A 17,129-nucleotide genomic window follows, 5' to 3' on the forward strand; every position below is an offset into this window, starting at 1 on the left:
TCACTGACCCCAGAAAATGTAGCTGCATTATTTCAAATATGGTTATTTCCCACTGAATTCTCATTTAATTTCACTTGAAGGATTAGAAACCAGTTTTGTTTTTAGTAGCATTTGACATTCATTAGTTAGACTGTCCTCATAATAGTCCTAATATTGTGTTTATTGGAATATGCAGGCAGTCTTCCTGGGTCACCAGGGAGTGGACGTTCATGCTGTATGTTTGCAAAACAAGCTGAGCCAGATGACGGTGGAGGAGAACGGCCTCAGCCTCCTCTACGGTCTCAGCACCACCGATAACAGGTTAGGGCCTTGTTACCACCAGCACACTAATTTGAAATCCACTTTCAAACACTGATACATCGGTAAAACACCTCGCAGTTCACTCAGTATTTTAGCTAACCTGCTCACTTCTGCCATCAGACTGCTGCACTTTGTGGCCCCAAACCACACGGCACGAATGCTCCATAAGGGCCTGTCAGAGCTGGTGAATGCAACCAGAAAACTGAAGAAGTTTCCTGACCAAAGGCTGCAGTGGCTGAGGAGGCAGTATGTCAGTTTGTATCAGGTGAACTACCTTTCTTGTACACATGCCTGTTTTTCCATAAATCTCTTTGGACGTCGTCACCTGTCTTTGCCTGTATGCCTCCCTGTTCACCGTTTCTGCGTGTTTGTCTCTGTTAGGAGGATGGCAGGTATGAAGGCCCTACGCTCGCCCATGCCATTGAGCTGTTTGGTGGGAGGAGGTGGAACATGGGTACGGGCGGAGTGGAGAAACCTGCCAGCCAGAAAAACAGCCCTCTGAGCATCAATGATAAGACCAAGAAGAAGAAGAAGGTCCTCGTTAGGGTCAGTACATTAAAAAAAATCTGTTGCCGAGATCCTTATCAAAAATGAGAAAGCAGGTATTCACCAGCTATTTTTTGAAAGCAAAGTGTACCTGCAGGTATACTTTCGATCTTTCACATGGAAGACTGGATTTCCACCATTATACCACTGATTCGACGTGTTAAAAGCCCTCACAGAGCTCCCTGCTCTCTGCCGTTTCCTCCAGTGATACAGCTGTTATAATAGAGATGGTTAAAAACTGAGCACACTGCACATATGGCAAGCCTCTGGTGCTTCGCAGCTCAGTTTCTACACTCCTCGTGATACCTAGCGACTCAAACAGATGTAGTGTGTTTTTAATGTGTTGTATGTGTTTACACACCAAACACAGGGAGACAGCGGGGACGCCACGGACGACGAGATGGTTTCCAGGAAAACGCGGAGCTGTAAGGAGGGACTGTATCGAAATGGACCAGAATCTGACAGCATCGACCAAGAAGATCCAGGTGACATTTAACGGCGTTATTAAGAATCAAAGATCTTCACAAACCATCAAGCTCTTAATAGATGATTTCCTGCGATATTGTCCTCGTCTGTATGGTTTTTATTCATGCTCAGTTCTCTTTGTCTCCGTAGAGGACAGCTTCCCTGGACCGTTCTCCCTCTCATCCAATAAAAACCAAGGATTGCTAGCCTCTTCTTCCTCATCCTCCTCTTCCTCCAGCATGGCGGGGTCCAACCATTCCCGACCGCAGTCCTCTCCAATCCTCTCAGGAACCGCCAAATCACAGCCAGGGTATGAATATGACTGTATATGAGGATGGACGGCGTTAAAATCTGACTTTTAAAACCTTCGCTTCTCATTCAGTTTAAGATATTTTGGCTCTTCTTTGTGGGTTGTAGGGCATGGAGCAGCAGGTCGTGGCATGGTCGAGGTAAAGGCTGTTTCAAAGGCTTCCAGAACCTCATGATCTCTGACAGCACGATGAGCTTCATTGAGTTTGTTGAGCTCTTCAAGTCCTTCAGGTAAACACCAAAAATGATTCTAGTAGATCCTGTGGTTTGACATTCTTATTGTCCTGCAGTGTAAGATACTGCCATTAAAGCGGAGATTCACATAATGTAAATATGTTTCTGTTCACAGTCAGTAATGGCCTGAAGTAATGGCCTGTTTTTATCAACAGCAGCTGAAAACAGCACGATAAAACACATTCAACAAATGCCTCTCAAGGTTATCATGCCATCCCTAGGATTCTTGTCTTTATAATATTTAGCTTCTGTAATATTTTCCCCTGTCAAATGAAAGGAAGCAGTGTTTTGCCTTGATAAGCAGTGGATTATTTTCATACCAGTCCTCCTACATTTCTTAGATTGTAGCGTATCCTCTCATCTGCTGCCCAGCAGTTTCCTTTTGAATTCCGCTCTTGCTCAGCTATGCAGAGAAAATGGAGGTGCAGTACTTCAGCAGATCAGCCTCTCAAAAATCATGCTTATTTTCCCAGAGTTGGTCTAAGAGATGTCTTATATTTAGCCATTTGACAACTCAAACAACTCTGACATCCGTTTCTTTATCGAGAACATTCAGAAGAACTCATACGAGGTGTAGCCAAACAAAATATAAACAAGTGAATCAAAGTCTATAAATGTGACTTTTAAGTTGGCCTTGACAAGACATGTAGATGCAATCAAATGCATTAAATATGGAGTAAGTTCATCCAAAGCTCAAGCGCTCCGAAGTCGAGACAGACAATTTTATTTTGTCTCCCACAAGGCAATGCTTCTGCACATCTGTCTGTTCTTTGTTATTTAAATTAAATCCTATAATGAACTGCTAATCAGTCTACTTATGCGTCATTTCCTCCGCAGTATCCGAAGCAGGAAGGACCTGAAGGAGCTGTTTGACACCTATGCTGTCCCCTGCAGTCGTTCAGGTCCAGAGTCTGCTCCTCTCTACACCAACCTCAGGATAGACGACAAAGACACTGGGCTACAGCCAGACCTTGGTAAGACTGTCAGCAGTCAAAAACATGTGCACAAGCACCACTCTGCACCACCTCTCACTCCTTCTCCCTCACTCACACCGAACCTCTTCCTCTCCTCTCCAGACTTATTAACCCGTAATGGCTCTGATCTCGGCCTGTTTATCCGGACGAGGCAGCAAATGTCTGACAACCAGAAGCAGATCTCAGACGCCATTGCGGCAGCCAGCATTGTGACCAACGGCACGGGAGTGGAAAACGCATCGCTTGGTGTCTTGGGATTGGCTATCCCTCAGCTCAACGACTTCCTAGTCAACTGTCAGAGAGAGCACCTGAGCTATGATGAGATTCTCAGCATTATACAGGTGAAATCTGGAGCCTGGAGGGATAGTGCTTAAAAAACTATATAGCAGTATGAGCTGGATGTAGGATATATACTGTATCAAGGGCTGAAATAGATTTGTGAATTCACCAGATGGATGGACAGAATAAGGTTGAAAGAAACTTGAGACACAAGGAAGGAAAAGGGACTGCTGATCGATAATGGTAATTAATTGTTTCTTGCAGAAATTTGAGCCCTCATCAAGCATGAGACAGATGGGTTGGATGTCATTTGAAGGCTTTGCAAGGTAAAGTAAAAATGAAGTGTTTCAAAAGAAATTGCATATTCACGTCAGCACTGAAACACACTTAAAATAAATCCTGAATACATCTTTTTGTTGCTTGTTAGCTTCATGTATTATTATCTAACCATCCGTCTCTCCAAACCAGGTTCCTGATGGACAAGGAGAATTTTGCTTCTCGTATCGAGGAGTCTCAGATGAACACGGAGGAGCTGCAGTACCCTCTCTCCTACTACTACATCGAGTCTTCTCATAACACCTATCTGACTGGACACCAGCTCAAAGGAGAGTCCTCTGTTGAGCTTTACAGTCAGGTCAGAGAGACGATTTGTTTTTTAGATCGTACTTTAAGGTTTTTTATGTTCGTATCTGATCATTGAATGGATTTTTACACCAGGTGCTGCTGCAAGGCTGCAGGAGCGTCGAGTTGGACTGTTGGGATGGAGACGATGGCATGCCCGTTATTTATCACGGACACACGCTCACCACGAAGATCCCCTTTAAGGTTAGAAATCCATATGACTGATCTAACCAATCGCTGGCTCTCCTTGTGCTCTGCTCCCATGCCTCACTTCATGGACTTATCGCCAAACATCATGTATGATGTATTTATTTTGACAAAAGTAGTCCAGGCAGAAATTCTGTTGTTTCAGTAAACCAAACAAATGTGAATTTTTAGAACTGACCTCAGTTCACCGGCTGAGAGCCATATCAATACTGTTTATTTTATGTAATCAGAGTTGGCCTGAACGGAGCCCTCAAACACCTGCATTTTATTTGATGTTGTATCTACGGGCTGTTTCAGTCAATCTCATTAATATTGGTTTCCACAGCGTTTTACTGACTTTTATTTGACTTGGAGTGCTGTTTCTAAAGATTGAATCTCTCCCATGAATCCTCCAGGATGTGGTGGAAGCCATTAACCGGTCTGCATTTGTCAATTCTGACATGCCCGTCATCTTGTCCATAGAGAACCACTGCTCCCTCCCACAGCAACGCAAGATGGCTGAGATCTTCAAGGTATGACAGAAGCTGTGTCTAAAAAAAGATTTGTGTTTCTGATGTTACAGACTGAAGAATTTACAGGTAGTTTATAGAAGCACGCATGCACCTTTGCCATCCTTTGCATCTTGAGAATTACATGCACCTTCAAGTAGTCTAGTTCTGAGTACAAGCATATGTCTTCCTCAATTGCACTTGTAACAGCAGTTTTTGAGCAGGAGCAGAACTCCACTCATTCACTTTCCCAGATTTTCTCAGCTGCCGCTAGCATTGGAACTGGCCGGCTTCCAGCCAGAGGCTTGCTTTTCTAATCTTCAGGCTACAACCGTCTTTTCTTTTTTAAGTTGTACACTAAAGGCCACACATATCTGGGCATGACAGACGCATCATGGAATATCATCTCACTTTCATCCAACAAAACTTCCCAGCATGCTATCCTCCCTGGAGACGGACTTCTGAGTGGCTTGATAAGGAGAAGTCTTTCATGTTCAGATAGCTCTGTGCCTCTGGCTACGTTGTGTCACCACAGGCTTGTTTATTTGCAACGTTGTTTTGTGTTGATGAAAGCACTTTTGATTTTCCTCTCCTCCTCTCACTTGACATTACATTCTGGCTACATTAAAGGATGTGATTTATTGATGTCTGCCTGCCGCGTTTGCATATTTACTCATCAGACGGTGTGCGGGGAACGTCTCGTGACGCGCTTCCTCTTTGAAAGCGACTTCAGCGATGACCCTCACCTGCCGTCGCCGCTGCAGCTGCGGGGGAGGATCCTCCTCAAGAACAAGAAGCTCAAAGCCCACCAGGCGCCGGTGGACATACTCAAACAGAAGGTTTGAGAAGAAAGAAAGACATCCTGTCCACACATATATAAACATGTACATAATTTATATTTCATGTAAGCCATTCTTTAAATGGCCTTCCAGACAGCATTAGTATATTGAATATTTAACACTGTTGATTAGAGTGCTGTCACACGTAAATAATAGATGCTAATGTGCCCATCACACCATTTTCAGTTTACCTTGCACACATAATGCTAAAGTATAATATATCTCTGCAGATAAGAGCTTGTAATGTACTAGATATTGATCAGACAGGGATATTTTTGTGGACGTTAGTTCCTCTCGCACGCGTTTTCTTGTAACACTTTACAATATTTTAATCTCAGGCTCACCAACTGGCCCACATGCAGGCCCAGGCTAGCAATGGGTCATCAGGGGTTACTTCGCCTGGAAACCACACCAATGAGGAGGAGGAAGAGGAGGAAGACGAGTACGATTATGACTACGAGTCTCTATCAGATGGTAAGCAGAAAACACCTCAAAAGACGAACACAAAGCTCAACCGAACAAGCTTTCCGTGGACTCTCAGGTTAATACACCACATAGATTCTGTGTAGATTCTTCTGTCGAATCAGTTTCTGTTCACACCTTTATTCTGTCTCTCTTTTTTTTCCCCCACACTTAAGTCTCTGTTTACGTTGACACTGTTCTCACTCCATACCTTTCCTATTTTATCTTGCCTGTTTTTCACTTAGCCGATGTCCTCACAGCCTCTACTGCCTCGTATGGCCTGGAAGGTAAATGCACGGCTCTGATGCACCTCTCTGTGTACCAGTGTTTCCATCTAGTTTTGCTTTGCGGTGGTAGTTTGCGGTCTTTCACTGATTCATTGTGATCAATCCTCATTAGTATCTTAAAATGGGCTCTAAAAAGTTTGTTTTGAGCCTGCAATGCAGCTTTAGGGGGAAATTATGGGTCCTTGTTGCAAATTTTCTTGCCATGGTTGTCTACCACTGCAGAACGACTACAGAAGAAACACTTAGGCATCAGTGATGTGCATCATTGCTGTAGATGATTCCTGTATGTGCCTGCATACTGTGACAGCTGCTAGCTTTCTGCTGTTTGTGGATGTCAGGTTATGCTCTGCAGCACTGTAGCTGTGTATCGTGCATAGTAAGCAGCAGCTGCGGAACCCCGGTTCATTTGATAGCAAAAAGGATTCTGGAAGTTTTGTTGTTTCTCATTTGGAGATATAATTAATGTGCTAACGGCGAGGGTTTGACCTCCTCCCTCAATCTCCACTGTGGCTAATAAAATAAGGCCAACCATGTGTGTTCTTCAGACATTTTTACAACAGCACAGACATTATGACTCCACTTTGTAATCACTCGAACTCATAATGGTTTTAGAATCTCAATAGGGTGCCATCAGAGCATATCTATCACTGCTAAATTGCTAACAGTGGGTGGTTAGCGACATCAGTGTTTGCTATGATTGTTTTATGACTATGATATAATTGCAATAATACAAGAAGCATCCTTAACTCCCAGCTTGCTCCAGCGGTTTGTCTTGTGCCACATTTCAACAAAAGTGTCTTTGTTAATATTCACTCATCATCCAAAATGACTAAATCATTCTTCAGTAACTATGGACAGTGTGATTCGGGTCACCTGTGATGTGAGCTTGTGCTGTGTTTGTGTGCGCCTGCTTGTTTGATACAATGTGTTTTAGATGTCCTGCTTTAAGACGCAAGCCACAGTATATCTGTTGATCCGCTTTCAGGGCAAGATGTGACCAAAGTGTCTACCTCGAGGCTGACTGTCCATGACATCAAAATTCAGTGTTTTTACAATAAAACACTGCGTGATTTCTTTTTCTCCCACAAACACATCACCTCCCTCCCTCCTCCTCTTCTTACTGTATTTGTCTGTGACCTCGCCAGTGGCTGGGCAGGCTCATCAGGGAAACAAAACAAAGCCATCTGGTTTCTCAGGCCCTACGCTGCCCCCACACTAAACAACAGACCAGGGGAAACTACCCTGTCCCGCTCCCAGTCCCAGCGCTGCTCTCTCCTAATCCTTGCCCTCTGCTTGTCCCTGTCGGAAGTGTTTACCAGTCACAGACCTTTCAAAAACCATTTCTCCAAACTAAACCTCAGAGTGGTTTCAGTTTTCGTCTCCATTTTACTCTACATGCTTGTACACAACATCAGCCGCCCCAGGAAACACAAACCCTTGGGCACTAAACTGCCAAGTTGCCACCATCTCTTGTTTAACGGTAGCTCCCTCCAGTCACAGGCTGATCCAGGTCGCCTCTCTGGCTACTGCCAAACACTTTTCCAATGAAAAGATCCCGAATGTCAGGAATTAAACAAGTTTCCTGTGATAAAAAGCTTCTGCATTTTCGAGCTGATATTTCTTTGGCTGCGATGTACATGTAGGAGGACTGGGAAGCAAAAGGAGCAAAGGGAAGAACTCCCTACTGTTGCCCCTGTTTACAGTTGATAGACATTGCTTTGAAAGTCAATGAGGAGGGGGGCTTTGTGGGTGTTTGGCTTGGGAATATGCTCGTGGGATCTGCAAGTAGTTAGGGATACAGATAACGGCTTCTTCCCTTTATAATTGCTCTGTAATTGTCCCCACCTGCACTATCTAAATCAAGTCTCCACTGAATGCTCTGATTTTATTGGATTGACAAGAAAAAAAACCCAACTCAGCATTTATTTTTACAAGCAGTAAGCTAAATATACTTCTTCGGATGTATGTCTTACTGGTGATTTAGCATACAGTACATCAAGAGCAACTGTCAACTCTGATGCACAATTTGTACTTAGGAAATAAATTTCAAATCCCAGCTGGCTCAAATGTCGTCTGCTATGCTGCTGCATATAGTAGCATGGTTGACAGGGATACAATTCATTAAGAAATATGTCCTTAAGCAATAACTAAGCCTTAAAAAGAGGTGCGTTTGGGGGCGTGCTTGCTTGATTTGCAGATATCTCAACCTGACTGACTCAACCATGATATTTGTTGCATTTTCCATGTGGTTCAAAATCATTGTTTTTGACACTCGATTCACCTGCAGAACATTTCCTGGGGATGTGTGCTCTGTCAGATCCATTCTGAACAGCAGGGAGCCTTTATAATTCACTGTGTTTTTCGACATAGATAACATCCTGGATGACAAGCCCGAGGGGAAGAGCTCAGCAGACAAAGAAGAGCAACCTGTTGATGAAATACCGAAGAGGATGAAGAAGTCTGATAGCACTACGCAGAGCAAAGGAAAGGTAGGGAACGACAGTCTTAAAGTGACCTAACTGCTGCAACTGTGCCTGCATTGAATCATTGAACTTGTATAATTTTAAATATTCCAAAGAAGAAGTCAATTTCATAGCTACTTGGTTCCAGTGGGTATTCTGGCTGTTTGGATTCAAGCCACTGCTTATAAGTAATTTATTTGGGGGTTTATTTGCTTGATGTTTTTTTTCTGGCAGATTACATCAAAGACTTGGAAATATGTTGAAGTCAACAGAAATGAGTTAAAAAAGAAAGTTGTTTGTTTAGACTGATTTTGGATAGGGACCTGGCATGGAGGTTGAATGAGTTCTACTTCTGCCTGCGTATCTTCTGCATGATGTCCCATCGCTGTCTCTTCAGGTCAAACCATGTTTTCCTTGTCCTGTGTCTACCTGCTCATGTAGGTGTTTGACATGGAGCTGGGCGAGGAGTTTTACCTTCCTCAGAACAAGAAGGAGAGTCGACAGATTGCCCAGGAGCTCTCCGACCTCATCATCTACTGCCAGGCTGTGAAATTCCCCGGTAGAGAACACTTCACACACACTTCTTTCCCTTTCTTTTCTTTCCATTGTCGCACACATTTCTTTCCCTTCTCTCCTACGCGGATTCTTCTCCCAGCGCAAAGTGATTTATTCTCTGTCAGGATCTTTCTTCCACCCTCTCCTCTTTTACTCCTGATATGCTTATCATTGTCTCCTTTTTGTCTCTCTAATCCATTCCCATGTTATATGTAAGAGGTCAAACCTCTCCCTGTGTTTCTCGAATTTTTTTCATTGCAAGACATTTAATATCTCTCCCACACAGGACACCCACCCAGATGAGGAATCTTTTTCTCCCCCATGGGAAAGATAGGGTTACTTTATTATGTTGTCAGTCCCAGAGCAGCACAACAGCAGCAGAGCTGTGATATGCTGTTCTTTAAGGGGATGTTTTGGCATGTCCTGGACTATAGTTTAGTATCCCAGGTTCAAATTTGACCCACGGCCTTTGTCACATGTGTGATTAAGATGAGGTTATGGGCTGAATTTTCAGTTCAGGATGTTTGACTTTTCTTTCTCTACCCTTATAAACTCTTTCCTATTTATTGGGATCCACTGTGTCTTCATTCCTTACTACCATTTATCTCCATTATTTCTTTTTGTCCCTTAAATATCAACCTCTTATCTCCTCTTTCCTCCCTCAAGTGTTCCCTTCTCTGCTTGCGTCCTCTTTTCTTTGCGTGACACTTGCCCTTATAAACCTTCCTGTGTTTCCACTTGGTATTTTATTTGTTTACTGTTTCCAGGGACCTGAGATCTGAGAGGGAGAGACGACGGGGCATGTAGCCCAATTCAGACAGACAGCGGACTGGTTTCTGCTGTCTGCTGTCTAGTAGCTGCAGATGGACATAGTTCTTCTAAATGCTTGTCTGCAGACATTTAAATCACTCGTTATTCAGAAATGCATGGCACATTTTTCATCTCAAAAATTTTTTTTGGAGACAAGATGAGATTTGACATCAAATGCGAAGATTAACAGCGTTTAAATGCGTTACATGCAGCATTTTGCATGAATAAATCATCGATTTAATGACTGTAATTTGATTCATTTTAGTACGATTAACAGACACGACCTTTGCAAAGAAGATTAGAAGCATCGATCTGCTTCTATGCTGCATTTTCCGTGTTATAACACAGATTTTAAGCAAATTCTTAAGGAATTCTTTACAGAATAATAAAGGGTTTGTTTTAAAGGCGAAACATACGGTTCTGCAGCTGTATTGCAAATAATACACAACTTAAAATCATTGCTGTTAGCCCTAAACCTCATTAAGATGCAGTTGGAGTGATGCCTGGGAGGGAGAAGACCAACTTCTTTCAATATGACAGAAAGTGACAGCATTTAGAGAAAGTGATTTCTGCATTTTGACAGACAAATTGAGACAGATACTTCTGTCATGAGTGTGGTGTGTGGTGTCTCCAGTCAGTCTGTGTTTCATTACTGACCTCTTTCTTCTGTCTACATCTCGTTGTGTGGGAACCCAGGCCTGTCCACGCTGTCTCCAGCCGGCTCTGGCAGAGGGAAGGACCGGGGAAAGAGCAGGAAGTCCATATTTGGCACGGCTCCCGCTCGCTGCAGCACAACGGGGGAGGTCACAACCCAGAGCCGCACCCCTGGGAAAGGTACACAGGGCCAAGGGGTGCTATTTTTTAGTATGGGTGTGCGTGAAAAGGAAGATATATTAATATATGTATTTTTGTTGAGATATTCCTAAAATGTAAATGTCTGAGGAAGAGTAGGTGGATGCATATTTGAATATGAGTGTAAACAGCAAAGGACTCCCACTTAAACATTGTAATCCAGCTAAGCACATTCAGAGGTGCAGATTAAAATGGTCGCAAGTGGAGAGCAGCTAAAGACTCTCTACAGTGCAAAACAGGCTCAACAAATATGCTGTAATAGTTTTGAAGTGATCCATTAGGATAATTTGTTGCAAAACATCACACCAGTATTAGGAGTATTTGTTATCGGTGAGCCAAAGAACGCAAGCCCGTAAAACTTCCCTCTCTCCCTCCCCTAGGTGGCACTGAGCGGCTGAGCTGGGAGGAGCAGCAGACGTCTCCCGTCCTCAACCCCCCCACCTCTCTCAGCGCCATCATCCGCACACCCAAGTGCTACCACATCTCCTCCGTCAACGAGAACGCCGCCAAGCGCCTGTGCCGGCGTTACTCTCAGAAGCTGATCCAGCACACGGTGTGCCAGCTGCTCAGGACCTACCCAGCAGCCACCAGGATCGACTCCACAAACCCCAACCCTCTGCTCTTCTGGCTGCACGGCATTCAGCTGGTGGCACTCAACTACCAGACTGACGGTGAGGACACCTTGCAGAGATGCTGTTTCCTCTGTGCATCGCTTTCTATGAATTTGGTGGTTTGTGTCACTCACAAGCAAACATTACTACTACTACAGTATGTTTTGACATATAAGTTAGTAGAAGATAGTGTACAGGAGCCCGAAGAGGCAAGTGAGTAAGTCTGATCTTTTTTCTTTTCTCTGTTAGAACTTAAGAACAGGTGATGCCCAGGATCATTTTTCTAACTTACCCTTTTCATCTGTAAAAACAGATGAAAAAAAAGCTTTGGAAGGTGCCTTTTTATTTATTTTTTGTCAGTGTCTTAGATCACCCTTCGAAAATGGATCACCAGAATTTTTTTCTCACTTGCGTCTCAGGGCTCACGTATGAAGAAGAGATGACTGAAGAGTATATTCTGCTCTGTTCTACCATCCTCCTCCTCCTCCATAACGCAATAGAAAACAACTCCAGGGTCTCTTCTGCAGGATAATGTCTGTTCTTTCTACTTTGCAAAGCCTTGAAATTGGCAGAAAGGCTTCAAATCTAAGTGAGCGTCTGCAGCCAATTTTCCACTGAGAAAAAGTAAAAAATTTCAGATTAAGTTCGATGAGACTACATGTTAAAATGAGTTTGTGTTACATCTTTGAAAAGTCACACATAAATTGATCCATCATGCTCCTTTTAAGGGATCATTTGTTTCTCTCTCTCCATTTCCACACATTCTCTGTCCTCCGTGTTCGCTGTCTGACCTCTGATAGATGAAGTTATTTTCTCTAAAAGGCATATTACATTAAAGAAAAATCTCTCATCCTCCTCTCTCATTCTCTTTTGATCCTTCTCTTCTCTAGTTCGCATCTTCACCCCTCATGTCCTCTCTGCTTCTAATTTTTTTTTTTTTTTCCAGTTGGAATGGAAGATTTGTGTTTATAGGACACTTAAATTCAATTGGGTCGAACAGGAAATGTCACTGCTGTTACATCACACCCAAACTGGATCATGTTTGTCTTAATTACCTCTTTTGCCAACACCCTCAAGGTGGAGTTGAGGCTTTTAATCTAAGCTATTTTGGTGCTCTTGTTAATATTTTGAACTCACTCTCTTTCCCCTCGCAGACCTGCCCATGCAGTTGAACACAGCCTTGTTCGAGGCTAACGGTGGCTGTGGCTACGTCCTGAAGCCAGCGGTGCTGTGGGACCGTAGCTGTCCGCTCTATCAGCAGTTCTGTCCGGTGGAGAGGGACGTGGAGAAAATGAGCCCCGCCGTCTATTCCCTCACTGTGAGTTAAACTGACATATAGAGCAGAATGGAAGAAAACAGTTTGACCTCTTCACCTTCATCCTCACTTCTTAAGCGTCCTGTCTGCTTGTAGAAATTCCAAAAATTACTTCTTTTATACTGTCAGTTTCAATTTCAGGAGCGCTGCGTTTTCATTCTCCTGTAATAAATAACATCATTACCCACCATTGCAAAGTGTTTGATGAGCAAACACTTCAGTTTCTTAGATGCTGCCTTGAAAGAAATCTCATTTTTGACAAAAACGAAATTGTAAATGCAGATCTTTTTTAAAATGTGTCCTGAATATTTGAAGTGTGTCTTTCCTGTTCTTCATTAGCGTACCTGCTAACTGGACACTCAAACACACACTCCTCATGTGCTCAAATTAGGTCCATTAAGGCATGTTTGGACAGCTTTATGGTGAGGTGTTCTGTATGCGCTTTCATTATTTGACAGCCATGAAGACCACCCAGTTAATTCCATATAACTGTGAATGAGAACAGGACCTCATAAAAGCTCGGCATTGCAATACGTCCACGCTTTGTCTGAACTCCCCACACTCTCCCTCTCTGACTGTATTTATTGTTCTGTCTGTGCTTTTCATCACTTTGTGTCACTTGCTGCGCATTGTGTCTGGAAATGAACAATGAAAGCTTGAACGTTATTGCTCCAAATCCGGTTTCAGAGGTCTGTGTGTGTCTGCTTGAACACAAGTAATAGTGTGTTAGTGTTCTAAGTCACAGTGTACAATTTGTTGACATGAAGTGGTTATTTGTGTTTTTCATGTTTCATTCCCGAGTGAATAACAGCTTTAAGTAATGCACAAAAAAATATTAATGTCATGTTAATAATGCTGAGATGTTGATAAAGTTTCTGCCTTTATCCACTGACATTCTTGATCATCTGCAAGCTTCAGATTATGTGCTCTCATGCTGTCAGAGGCAACATGAACACTGAGCTGGTAAAGTATAAACAGAGGGATGATCTCAAGCTAATAAAACCTGTGCATTCGTGTGTGTGTGTGTGAGAGAGAGAGAGAACGAGAGACTGAAAGAAGTTGTAATAGTCTTTGCTGGCAGGTCAGAGTGACTTCACTTAAGGTTGTTTGGCTTCTCCAGCCTGCTTCATCAAATCAACTGACTATAAGCTTGATTTATTGACGGCAAAGAATCTTAACTGCAAGTGTTCCTACATGGTGTAATGGCTGTTACTCATTAATCACCTCTTCTGTCCTCTCTCAGATTGTCTCTGGTCAGAACGTCTGTCCCGGAAACACCGCCGGCAGCCCCTGCATCGAGGTGGACGTTCTGGGCATGCCCATCGACAGCTGCCACTTCCGAACCAAACCCATCCACCGCAACACCCTCAACCCCATGTGGAGCGAGCACTTTCAGTTCACCGTGCACTTTGAAGAGATGTGCTTCCTGCGCTTCGCCGTCGTGGAGAACAACAGTTCCCAGACTACCGCGCAGAGGACTCTGCCTCTGAAGGCGCTCAAGCCAGGTAGGGGTCTCACACACAACAGACGTCACGTTGACAAAGGACGGGTCTAAGCTGTGGCTATTATTGACCAGAGTGCATGTAAAAAAGCCTGTTTCAGTCTGTTAATATGTGGGCTCAGTTCCATCCAGAAAACTGCCATAACATCTGTGAAAATGTCTTGAGAGATGACAGAAAGTGAACGTGATTGAGGTTTGTTTTATCAACTTGAGCCGCTCTGCACACCAGCAGAGGCCTGTGTCTCGTCATGCGTCGGTGTACAAACGTTATCTGTTTACGCGCAGTCCAAATACATTTTCCTGTTGTGTGTGTGTGTGTGGGCGTGTTTCAGGTTACAGACACGTCCAGTTGAGGACACAACATAACGAACCTCTCGAAGTGTCCAGCTTGTTTATCTACAGCCGCAGAACTGAGGACGGTCCAACAGGGGGCGCCACTCCCTCATCACTGGTATGACTTGTTATGTCAAGTTCAGAGACTGCCAGGGTTGATACTGCATAGATAATACTACTGACTACTATAAAAACTTGCTTTTGTAATACTTTAAATACAATTATGGTCACGCACACATGCCGATTCGAATACTTCCTCCACCACAAAGAAATGCTCTCTGAGAGAATGAAGAGAGACTGTGTGATGATACAGAAATGTCATGTCTGTCCTGCTGTCGTCACAGCTGTTCAGCTCAGAGGAGAAACGTGGGTCGCAGCAGCACAGGGTGACGCTGTATGGCGCTCCCGGTCCTGAGCCCTTCACCGTGTTCTGTGTCACAGAGCAGACGACCGCCAAGCAGCTGCTAGACATGGTTAGTTCTTCAGACATCAGAGATTTCTGTCCATCTCTTGGAGATTTTTCCATTGTCATATGAGGTGTCGCCGCCCCACAGGTGGTAGCATCTGCAGGAAACCCATCGGAGTACTTCCTGTGCGAGGAGAAGGTTCCCCTGCTGAAGGAGCGCAGTGAGGTGAAGCGCTGTGCTCAGCATCGTCCTCTAGCGCCTGAGGAGGAGGTGGTCAGACTGGTGTCCAGCTGGAACACTGAGGACGGATACGTGGGGAGGATGTGCCTCAAAACAAGAGAGGAGGTACACACAGGCTACACAAACACCTCCATTTAAACCAAAGGAGCCTATCATGTAGACTATGGCTCCCCCTTGTGGCCGCCAAGTATAAATCTGTTACAGCAGCTCTGCTATAAACACACTTATTTACAGGCAACATTTCTACTTTTGCTCTGTGGTTTTCTTCTTGCAGAACTTAAATGAGAAGAACACGGCACTGGAGGGGGAGGAGGAGGTGACTGTGGGAGGTAGAGAAGGAGCCGGAGGGGGAGGAGGAGGAGGAGCAGATGATGATATTTTCTTCGTCCAGGTCCATGAAGTTTCACCAGAGCAGCCTCACACTGTGATCAAGGCCCCGCGCTACAGCACTGCTCAGGACATCATCCAGCAGGTGAGGAGAGTCAAGGACGCTCCACAGGACGTTTCCACGACGTGTACACGAACCTTAAAGCGGCTTCATTTGTGTCTCATCTGTCTTGTCCAGACTTTGTCGAAGGCCAAGTATTCCTACAGTATCCTATCTAATCCCAATCCATGCGACTACGTCCTGATGGAGGAAGTGACCAAGGACGCCAGCTCTAAGAAGTCCTCCACCCCCAAGCCTCTGCAGCGGGTGCTGCTGGATCACGAGTGCGTCTATCAAGCTCAGAGTCGCTGGCGGGGCGCCGGAAAGTTCATACTTAAACTCAAGGAGCAGGTAGCTCTGAACGTGCTGACTCATTTGCAATGCTAGAGACTTTATAGCTTCTCTATTCCATGTTTTTATTGAATATATTTAATATTTATGTGCATGTTTCTGTACTTTTTTTTTACTGTGCTGCTGTTGTAATTTTGGACTTAAAATTATTTAACCAACAGCTTCATGGTCTTAACCTGTATGTGCTCATTTCATCCATGTTGTTGTGTGCTTATCACTGCATTTCACCGCCTGTCTGTGCCTGTAACCTGTTGCTGCTTCCCTTAGTCACTTTTTTTGTGTGCTTTGTGTTTTTTTTTTCTGCTTATCTCATTCAAGCTTTTTTTACACGTGGCACGTCTGTCAGTATTGATTTTATTCATGAACCATCCTTTTACACTTGAGGCCTTTTGTGCACTTCACTTTGTAAATAGGAGTGTGTTTAAACGAGCTGCCTCATTGAATAAAGGCTTAATCATTTTTTAAAGTTCTGTTCAGTTTTTTTCCTCTAAGATAATGGCGACAGAATGAGTGAAGAAAATGCTGTGAAAAAGCATTGATTGAAGGATTAAATGTATGGTTGGGCAGCCCGTATCTCCCTGCACGTTTCTTTTATGTATTTCAGTAACATGAATGTATTTCTGCTTCCAGGTGGCGCGGGAAGACAAAAAGAAAGTCATTTCCTTCGCCAGCGAGCTGAAGAAGCTGACGAGCCGCAGCCGCAGCATGACGACTGGCGGCGGGGTGGACGGTCCTGCCCAGAGTAAGGATGATAGAGCTGCATGCTGTGTGGCTCTGACAGAGCTCCAGGAGTGAGGCTCACACTCTGCCTGCTGTCTGTGCATGGAAAGGCAACAGAGGTACCGTATGTTGTCTCTAACACCACAAAAGGAGCAGAAACACTTAAGGTGCACTCCATACATTCATCTACACAGCATTTCTAAATACTAACTGTGCAAGATGTATGCGTCATGTAAGAAGTGATTTATATAAGATGCCTAGTGGGAAAACTAGAATTGAGCGGGACTTTGGTTGAATTTGGGGATTTTACTGAAGCGCTGGTAATGCATGAAACTCACTTTTCATCTCACAACTGGAAAAAAAATGATTTGTCAATCATTTTTTTCTATTTCAGGGTCTGAATTAGGTTTGTGGGATGTCTCTGGTCTTGAGTTAGTAGTCTGAAGCTTATATCTTAATTCCGAACCTTTATTTTTTTGAATATTACAAGTTTACTCGTGGTGTTAAAATGTTTCAGCTTCTTTACTCAAAATG

The 17,129-nt window shown here is 43.9% G+C and overlaps 1 protein-coding gene and 1 long non-coding RNA gene across 3 annotated transcripts in view; one reads left to right on the forward strand and one right to left on the reverse strand.

Moving 5' to 3' along the window:
* The window catches only part of plce1 (phospholipase C, epsilon 1), a 77,849-nt gene that overhangs the window by 56,822 nt on the left and 3,898 nt on the right, over nt 1-17,129 (forward strand). The window contains exons 18-44 of one of the 2 annotated variants that reach the window (XM_076760289.1): nt 176-300; nt 421-565; nt 682-846; nt 1,217-1,331; nt 1,462-1,621; nt 1,729-1,851; nt 2,692-2,828; nt 2,931-3,169; nt 3,372-3,433; nt 3,576-3,741; nt 3,825-3,932; nt 4,331-4,447; nt 5,104-5,262; nt 5,601-5,736; nt 5,970-6,011; nt 8,382-8,500; nt 8,915-9,032; nt 10,535-10,672; nt 11,071-11,361; nt 12,456-12,619; nt 13,860-14,121; nt 14,450-14,568; nt 14,795-14,923; nt 15,005-15,202; nt 15,372-15,569; nt 15,663-15,875; nt 16,506-16,714. In XM_076760289.1, the coding sequence (XP_076616404.1) occupies nt 176-300; nt 421-565; nt 682-846; nt 1,217-1,331; nt 1,462-1,621; nt 1,729-1,851; nt 2,692-2,828; nt 2,931-3,169; nt 3,372-3,433; nt 3,576-3,741; nt 3,825-3,932; nt 4,331-4,447; nt 5,104-5,262; nt 5,601-5,736; nt 5,970-6,011; nt 8,382-8,500; nt 8,915-9,032; nt 10,535-10,672; nt 11,071-11,361; nt 12,456-12,619; nt 13,860-14,121; nt 14,450-14,568; nt 14,795-14,923; nt 15,005-15,202; nt 15,372-15,569; nt 15,663-15,875; nt 16,506-16,670 (4,113 nt within the window). In that variant the 3' untranslated portion in view covers nt 16,671-16,714. The remainder of the gene's footprint in view (nt 1-175; nt 301-420; nt 566-681; nt 847-1,216; nt 1,332-1,461; nt 1,622-1,728; nt 1,852-2,691; nt 2,829-2,930; nt 3,170-3,371; nt 3,434-3,575; nt 3,742-3,824; nt 3,933-4,330; nt 4,448-5,103; nt 5,263-5,600; nt 5,737-5,969; nt 6,012-8,381; nt 8,501-8,914; nt 9,033-10,534; nt 10,673-11,070; nt 11,362-12,455; nt 12,620-13,859; nt 14,122-14,449; nt 14,569-14,794; nt 14,924-15,004; nt 15,203-15,371; nt 15,570-15,662; nt 15,876-16,505; nt 16,715-17,129) is intronic. The other variant, XM_076760290.1, reaches the window with a different exon arrangement.
* LOC143339191 (uncharacterized) overlaps nt 1-17,129 on the reverse strand; it is a 33,158-nt gene that overhangs the window by 10,066 nt on the left and 5,963 nt on the right. Inside the window, exon 2 of the long non-coding RNA XR_013079313.1 lies at nt 10,496-10,663. This is a non-coding gene — a long non-coding RNA (uncharacterized LOC143339191). The remainder of the gene's footprint in view (nt 1-10,495; nt 10,664-17,129) is intronic.

This window comes from Chaetodon auriga, chromosome 20 (assembly GCF_051107435.1).
Source record: "Chaetodon auriga isolate fChaAug3 chromosome 20, fChaAug3.hap1, whole genome shotgun sequence".
NCBI lineage: Eukaryota > Metazoa > Chordata > Actinopteri > Chaetodontiformes > Chaetodontidae > Chaetodon > Chaetodon auriga.